An 8101-nucleotide genomic window follows, 5' to 3' on the forward strand; every position below is an offset into this window, starting at 1 on the left:
CTTGCAGATACAGCACTGCTGGTAGTGCGAGCCCCGGAGAAACCCTGCAGTCCCCCCAGGGCACTTACAGCCCAGGGACTGACAACAGAGCCTCCTGGCAGGGCATGGACTGCGTTTGGCATGGCTAGGTGGGTGCCAGGGAGAAAAGCAAACTCAAGCAGACTTCTCCTCTGTCCCCGGCACCTTTGGGTGCCCATGAAACCTGGGCAGTATGTCGCCCGCAGCACTGCCAAGGGCTACAAAAAGGGGAGGGAGTAGGGAAGTGGGCCAAAATTGGGCCGTGCTTTTGGCAGGGACACAGCTCCCTCTGGTGAGGACGCAGCTGTAACAGACACCAGGCACTGGACACCACAACCATCAAAAATGTCCTTGGGGAAGGACTTGCCGGGGGCGGGGGGGGGGGGATGAGCGCGGTAGCTGGAGGCTGCGGGCAGTGCCGGGGCATCGGGACCTTTGGGGCGGAGGGGCTCCTGGCACTGGGAGAATTGGACCACCGCTTTGGGACAGGGAAGATAATCAGAGCTAAAAAGCTGCTGGGTCTCTCACAAAGCCATGCTGGATTCTTATGCTCAGTCAGAAAAACCACAGTGAGCAAATTATTGCTCATGGGAAAGGGACCTGCACGGTGGCTGGGAGGTGACACTGGCCCTGTCCCCAGCTCTCCCACCACAGTGAGTGCACGTGTGGGTGCTTTCCTTTCGCTGCATGTACAGTCCCCAGCGATGCTGCCTGATGCAGCAAAGCTCCTGCGTGTATGTCAGGAGACCCCAGCACCTGCACAGACACCAGCCTGCCCCGAGCCAATGCAACCACCCCAGCCTTTCTGATGCCCAGCGTGTCCCACTGCTGTCCCCAACACCGGGGACGCGATGCCAGCGGGGGGAGGCAACTCTGCCCGCCTGCTCTGCAGCCTTCCAAGACTTGCAGAGGCACTGGGGCATCCCCAAAAGAAACCGACACCAGAAAGAGTCCCTGTGGCGTGGGGTGACCGGGACAGAGGGACTCCTGTCTCTCCCTGTCCCGGGGTGTTTGCCGATAGATGGCGGTGGCGTATCTCGCTTGGGGACAGGCCCCGGGTGTCCCAGCTGGCAGCCCCGGGGACCTGGGTTTCCCAGCCAGCACCCCGCCGGCAGCCGGAGACAGCCCCGCCCCGCCGCCGCCGCAGGGCACGCTTGCAGCCGCCCCGGCCGCAGCGAAGGGTCGTCCTCAGGAAAGTGGCCGTGGATTTTATTGCACAGGCAGGGAAAGGCGGCAGGGAGCAGCCGGGAAGGGCTCTGCAGGGTGCCGGGGCAGCTCTGGCCTTCAGCAGCACTTTGCTCTGGAGGGGATGAAGATGCAGTCCCCTTCTCCAGAATCCCTTGTCGCAGCACTGCGTGCAGGGAGGTGGGAAGGAACACCTAAAATATGCAAGTCCCCCCACCCTGCTTAGTCAGGTGTAGCCATCTTGTGAGGCACAGGACAGGCTGGAGGACTGGGGAGGGTCTGTGGCCCTCAGTGACTCATCCATGGAAGGGAGGCAGGTCCCTGGCCCTCGTGCTGGCAGGGAAGTAGTGGGAGAAACCCTCACTGGAGGCTCCACAGCACAAGTGCTGATATTGTAATTTAATTACCTGATCCATCGCTGGCCTCAGCCTTCTTGGCACATCAGAGTGCTTGTGTGACAACCCCACGTTGTCCTTGCCAGGAGGAGCCTCCAGCATCTCTGGCACTGGCTGCTCATCAAGCCCTGATGGCTCCACAGAGCCCCCATGGTCAGGCAGCCTCAGCCGCACCCAGCTCACAGTGTGGGGTGGCTGTGGTGGGAAGCACTGCAGAGCAGGAGCTGCCACTCCAACCTGGCCTCCAGCACAGAGGGACAAGAGCTGGGCACCACCCCAGCACACAGCTGGGTCCCCGGGTTCCTGGCCCCAAGGCAGCAGGAGGTGGCTGTACCTGGGTTGAAGTAGATGGGACCAGAACACAGAGAAGTCTTCCCAGGTCCACTGGCAGCCTGGCTGGCCTCACTGGGAGCAGGTGTCTTGCTCTGCGCCCAGGCAAGCGCCTTGCTGATGGTAGCAAGTGGGTGGTGAAGAGAGAAGGATGAAGGGTGCAATGGGGAGGGATGACCACGGTGGTGGTAGGGGGAGGAATGGAAAAAGATATCAGGAAACAAAGGAAACCAGAGCATATCTGCAGTACTGCAGAGGGAATAGGGCTGCTACTGCACGATCCTGAGCATGATGGAGAGGCCAGAGAACACCAGCTAGCACTGGGGTTTGGATAGAGCCTCCCTGGGAACCGCTGGACAGAGGCAAGTTCTGCCCATGGGCTCCCTCCTTGGCCGGGAAACCTGAATGAAAAACAGAATTGGAGCTCGTGCACAGAGCCAGCCTGAGGCCCGGTAGTTAAAGCCTGGCTGCACCCTCAGTCTATCCTTTGCTCTAAGTCAATGCGTGGTTTTAGAGAATCTCGTCCCCATCCAAAATCAATTGGCACTTTCCCTCTCTGACTCCCAAACAGCAGTAAATCCCTGTTTGACTGGGAAGAAACAACACGCACCCTCTGCCCCTGACCAAGGGCCTCCCCATCCCTTATTCCCTGATGTCCCTCTGCCTGCACCGTTGCCACACTGGGACCATGCCAGAGGGATTTCCACCAGCACCCTGCACCTCTCACCCCTCATCCCACCAGCAGCACCCCGCTTTGCCTTGGTGCACGGGGGACGAGGTGAGTCACAGGCAGGCGCTGCCTCTAGCACGGCCACGCAGCGACTTCCCTCCATTGTGTCTCCCCTCCCTGGGCAGCCTGTCCAATCTGCAGCCTCCCACCATCTCCCTCCCTCCGGCCTCTGCCGGCTGTTTCTCCTCTTTGCAGCGCTGCACTTCTGCTGCCCTGCTCCGGGCCCTCCGACACCACTAGCTCCTTGTGCTGCTCCATTCTCCCCATCAGCTATGGGGCTTTGGGTGAGAGTTTGCAGAGGGGTCCCTCCCACTAACCCCCTGCCCTCCCCCCAGTCTGAGCTGATGGGACAGCTGGAGTCTATCCCAGGAATGGAGCTCACTATGGTGGATGTCTAGAAACTTCCACCACCATGCCACATCGGCCTGCAGCCAGGCCTCTCCGCATCCCCCAGCTGGGCACTGCTCCAGCTCTGCGTGGGGAGGGGGGGCCAGGGAGCAGACATGGGGGTCACCAGGTGTAAGTGGGGTGAGCACAATACTGACCTCACATCTACAGCAATGCTGTGTGCTGGTGGTGCTTGATAATGCTGGCACTGCCTGGCATTGCCTCTTGCAACACAGCCGTGGGGTCCCCACGTGACCCTTCACTTTACATAACCATCGTTAGCTCCAGAGGCTGTGGCTATGGACATGGGCAGCGTATCCCGTGCAAGGGCTTTGGTCTCAGCCGGAGCCTCTGGGTGCTGCTGAGGACACAGTGGTTTTCTAATCAGCTGCCATGTACTTGGAGGGGATGTGCTAAGGTGGGAGCTCCTCTCACACACCCTGATTTCAGACGAGCTTGTATTGTGGTTACAATCCCTCTGACTTGCACGCTGAGGCATGAACTCACACGGGTCTCCTATTTTTGCAGACAACAGTCTGGCAGAACATGGAGGAAAACACAACTCTTTCCTATGGCGGAGACAAATCTCCCCAGCCTGACTGCTGCTCCGAAGAGAGAGCATTACCTATCTTTGTTCTTGGCTATCCTGTTTCTACCCGCGAGACCACAGGGCCTTAACCGCTCATCTCCGAAAGCCAAGAGCAGGGCCTGGGCTTCCTCTCCCGCGACACCTTGCTGCCATCCAGCAAACAATCGGCTGGGCGTGCCGCATCCTCTCCCAGCGCCAACCCCGCAAAGCCTGCCGGCCTCGGGGTGGCTGGCGGGACAGCCGTGCCGAGGCAGGGCTGGGAGCCGGGGCCTGCCGGTCGCCCGCTCTCTCCCCGCGGTGCTGCAGTGGAAAGGATTTCTCCGATTCATTTCAAACAGCAAACCCCAAGGGTGCACGTTCGGTTCATGTGGTGGAAATGTGCAGCGTAAAACGGGGTTCAACAGCGTGAATGGTCGTTACCTGCTGCCTCTGTGATGGCAGGCTACGAAACCGGGTCCTCTGCTCGTGGCGGAGGGACCGTCACATGACACGCGTGGGTAGGGCAGGGGGAGGACACGGTGGGCATCACTGGGTGACGGGGGAGGTGTACCAAGCCCCCGGGCTGCGTCCATCCTGGCGGCTCCGAAAAGGCTCCGCTGGAAACATCTTCGGGAGCTCCAGCGTCATGTTTGCGGAGACGTGCGGGACAGTGCGGCAGAGCTCCGCTGCGCCTGCGGTCTTCGCTGCCGCCCGGGGCGAGCCGGACGGGGCTCCGCGGGTGTCCGGCCCTCCCCGAGCACGGCTCTGGCACCGCCGGCGGCGGCGGCGCTCAGCGGGACCCGCACGGCAGAGTCACGGCCGCGGCGGCAGAGCCGGGACCGCCCCGAGAGCTCCGCGGCGGCAGCGGCGGTGGGACGGGGCGGCCCAGGATGGAGCGGGCGGGGGGCGACCCCGCGGACGGTCCCGCGGGGCTCGGGGGGCCTCGGCCGCCCCCTCCCCCTGCAGCCGAGCGAAATGGCTGAACATGTAGCAATAATGCCCCGGCATTCAAGCTGCCCGGCCCGGCCGGCCCTAATCAGCGGCCCGCGGACCCCCCTCCTCTCCTCCTGCGCTCCCAGAAAGGGGAACAAAACCCAGCACGTTTCTGCAGCCCCCGCGCATAAAGCGCCGGGCCTGGGCCTCAGTGGGGGGCAAAGCGGCCCGTCAATCTCGGCGCCGGGGCCCCTTTGTCCCTCGCCTCCCTGCCACACCTTTTGTTCCCGAATCCAATAAGCGCCTATTCCCGCTACCTTCCTCGGCGGCTCCTTTCAGCGCCGGCCCGGCGGCCACAATGGACCCGGCTCTGAGCGGCTCGGCCCCATTCAGCGCCCTTGGCACGATCACAAGCCGGCCGGGCCGCCCAGCCCCGCGGGCACGCCGCCGCGACCGCCCCGCCGCCGGGCACCGGACCCCGGCCCCGCCGGGCACCGGCCGCTGGGCGAAGGAGAGGCGGGCGGCGGATATTGCACCTGGTTTATTGACTGACTGGGCGAGCTGGCGCTGGCAGTAACCGATACAGAGTAGATAGAGGGGCCGCGGCACCCCCGGACCCCGCCGTCGGCTTTTTACAAGCAAAGCTGCTCCGCTGGCGCGGCGCGATCGGCTCCGGCCCGCCCGGCCGTCGCGACGGCTCCGCGGGGCGGCGGCGCTTCGCTGCGAGCTCGGCCGGCCCCGTCCCGCCGCGCCGCTCCTCCCGCCGCCGCCGGCCCTGCACTGCGGCCCGCGGGAGCGCCGGGGTCCCGCCGCGCCGTCCCGTCACCCCCGCGCCGCCGCCGTTCCTCCGGTCCAGGGCGCGCCTTGCGCGGCGCGCAGCTGGGCTGCGGTGCGGGTGATAACCGGGCCCCGGAGCCGCCGGGCCGTCCTGCCGGTACGCTCCCGGCCCTCAGTGCGTGCGGGCTACCAGGCCCGGATGCCCTGCAGTGCGCCCTGGCTGCAGGAGGGCCCCGCCGCCGCCTGGTGCAGCGGCTGGCCGCCGCCGCCGAAGCCCCCGAGGCCGCCCACGTTCACGAAGGGGCCGGCGGCCGCCGCCGGGCTGCAGGCGGCTTGCATGGAGGCGCCGCCGGTGCCCGCCGGGTAGGTGCAGCCGTAGCCGGGGTTGTAGGAGGCGGCGTTGCCGTAGCCGTAGGCGGGGAAGCCGTTGTAGGAGTAGGGCCCGTTGTACGCCGAGCTGTAGCCCTGCGACCCGCCGAGGCACGGCTTGCCGTCGCGGACCAGCACGGGCACGGCCACCCTGCGCGGCGGCGGCGGAGCCGCGGGGCCGCCCAGCTCCAGCGACTTGTCCTGCCGCTGCCGCTTGCACTTGTAGCGCCGGTTCTGGAACCAGATCTTCACCTGCGTAGAGGTGAGCTTGAGGCTGCTGGCCAGGTGCTCCCGCTCGGGCGCCGACAGGTAACGCTGCTGCTTGAACCGCCGCTCCAGCTCGAAGACCTGCGCCTGGGAGAAGAGGACGCGCGGCTTCCTCCGGCTCCGCTGCTTCGGCCTCTCCGCCTCCTCCGCCTTCTCCGCCGCATCCAGCGGCTTCTTCAGGACGCAGCTCTCTGCACGGAGGAGCACAGGTCATGGCTGCACCTCGCCAACGCCGGGCGCTCGCTGCTCCCGACAGGTCCCGCCGGCGGGAGAGAGCCCTGCCGCCGCGCCGCGCCCGTTGGGGAACCCCGGTGAGGGCGGGGAGGCAGCGCCGGGACCAGCCGCCTGCGGCACCGCCTTGGGTTTGCGAGCGGCCGGTTCGGGCGGCGGGGCCGGGCGCGTCCCCGCGCCTCCGGGTCGGCTGCGGCGGTACTGCTGCGGCACCGAGGGGCCGAGTCCCGCACCGCGCACGGCGCCGAGCACCTGCTTCGTCGCCGCGCTCCCGGGGAGCCCCGCCGCAGCGGGCGCGGGGTGGGCCTAACCCGCCCCGTTCCTCCCGCTCCGCTACCGAAATTGCGGAGTGCGGGCCTGAGCCGGCAGCTCCGGATCGGGGCCTTGCGGAGGCGCTTGCCGGGGAGGCGGCGAGCGGGGCGCGGAGGAGGGTAGTGGCAGCCCCACGACGTGCCACTCCCGGCCCGACATGCCCCGGGTTACGCGGCGGCGGCGGCAGGGGGGACCGGGCTGCAAGCGCCGGGACAGGGGCTTCGCGGGGCGATGCCCAGCACCGCGGGGAGCGGGCCCGTCCCGGCGCGGCGGGGCGAGTGGGGGGAGCGCGGCGGGGCCGATACTCACTTGGGTCGCGGGTGGCGGGATCCAGCTCCTGTCCCGGGCCGGGGGCCTCGCAGGAGCCGCGCAGCACGGCGTGCACGTAGTTGTCGGCGGAGATCCGCGCGTCCGCCTGGCTGCCGGGCGCTGCCATGGGGCTCAGGTAGGACAGCTTCTCCTCCTCCTCTTCCTCCTCGCCGTCGGAGAAGCGGGCGCCGTCGGCGGCCGCCAGCAGGCAGGCGGCGGGGTGGAAATGGTGCTCCAGGTGGTGCGGGAGCTGGGCCCCATAGTGCGGGTCCTGCTGCTGCTCCAGGTTGAGGATGTCTTTGACAGAGAAGGGCGTGGAGGTGACGGGGCTCGGTAACATCATCGGGGCAGCGCAATCGGCCAGGCAGTCCCGCGGGCCCGGCGGCGCTCGGGCGGCGGCTAGGCGGGGAGCGCCGCGCCCGGAGCGGGGGGGAAGCAGGCAGCGCCGAGAGACGAGGGGCCGCGCCTGCTCCTGTCTAAGTTGCCTCCATTAGCCCGGCGCTGGGGGGTCTGCGTTTTGTTACAGCTTCTGCAGGGACAGCCAAGGGCTCGGGAGCCTCCTCTGCCCCGGGCCGGCACGTCACGGCGAGGAGGGGCCGGGGGCCGGGGGCGGCCTCGCCATTGGAGGGAGGGGGAGGCAGAGCCGGCCCCCTGCCCGGCTCCGGCCGCCCGGCCAGAAATAGCAATGTATTAAGGCTGCGCCGGGGGAGGCCGCTTCCCCGCAGAGCGCCCCGCCAGCCCGGCACCCGCCCGGCGGGCGCGGGAGCAGTGCACCGGGGTCGGGGTCCCCGCAGAGACCCGCGGCCGCCGCGCCTCCCAGTGCTAACTAAGCACGTGTAGGTAGGTAGGGACCCCCGCACCCGGCGCGCCCCGCTGGCCCCTGTCCGCACACGGCGCGGCCCGGCCCCGGGAGGGGCGAACACGTGCGGCCCCGCCGGCCCGGCCTCCCCGCCCCGCCAGCACGGCAGCCCGGCCCCGCAAGTGCCTCCCGCTGCCCAGGACGCGGCGCGGAGGGGAGGTTCGCCTCCGCCGCCCCGCGCTCCCACCGGAGCCGACGGCAGCCCCGCCGTCCCGTAGCCGTGCGACGTACACGTTAGCCGACCCGCTCCGCATCCCCGGTGCCCCCGGTGCCCCCCGCCGGTGTCCCCGCAGATTCCCCCCGCCACCGGCCCATCTGCCGCCCGCCTCGGCTCGCAGCAACCGGTGCGCAGCGCTCCCACCCGGGGAAAGGCGCGCTGCGCCGCCGGTGCCGGATCGGGCCCCGCAGCCCCGCGACCACCAGGCCTGGCC

General features: G+C 67.8%; 1 protein-coding gene across 1 annotated transcript; it reads right to left on the reverse strand.

Annotated features, from left to right (window-relative positions):
- Positions 1–5077: 5077 nt before the first annotated feature.
- NKX2-3 (NK2 homeobox 3) lies at positions 5078–7510 on the reverse strand. Its single transcript, XM_064464500.1, has 2 exons — positions 6812–7510; positions 5078–6150 (listed from the first exon to the last, which is right to left on the reverse strand). Exons 1-2 carry the CDS (start codon positions 7152–7154, stop codon positions 5510–5512), a joined length of 984 nt encoding a protein of 327 aa, XP_064320570.1. The 5' UTR covers positions 7155–7510; the 3' UTR covers positions 5078–5509.
- Between the last annotated feature and the right edge of the window lie 591 nt (positions 7511–8101).

The sequence above is a fragment of the Phalacrocorax carbo genome, chromosome 12, assembly GCF_963921805.1.
Source record: "Phalacrocorax carbo chromosome 12, bPhaCar2.1, whole genome shotgun sequence".
Classification (NCBI taxonomy): domain Eukaryota; kingdom Metazoa; phylum Chordata; class Aves; order Suliformes; family Phalacrocoracidae; genus Phalacrocorax; species Phalacrocorax carbo.

Coding starts and splice junctions, on each gene's coding strand:
- NKX2-3 (XM_064464500.1), bottom strand. CDS start 7,154: ATGATGTTACCGAGCCCCGTCACCTCCACGCCCTTCTCTGTCAAAGAC. Junction 6,151..6,811: donor TCCCGCCACCCGCGACCCAA/GTGAGTATCGGC, acceptor TCCTCCGTGCAG/AGAGCTGCGTCCTGAAGAAG.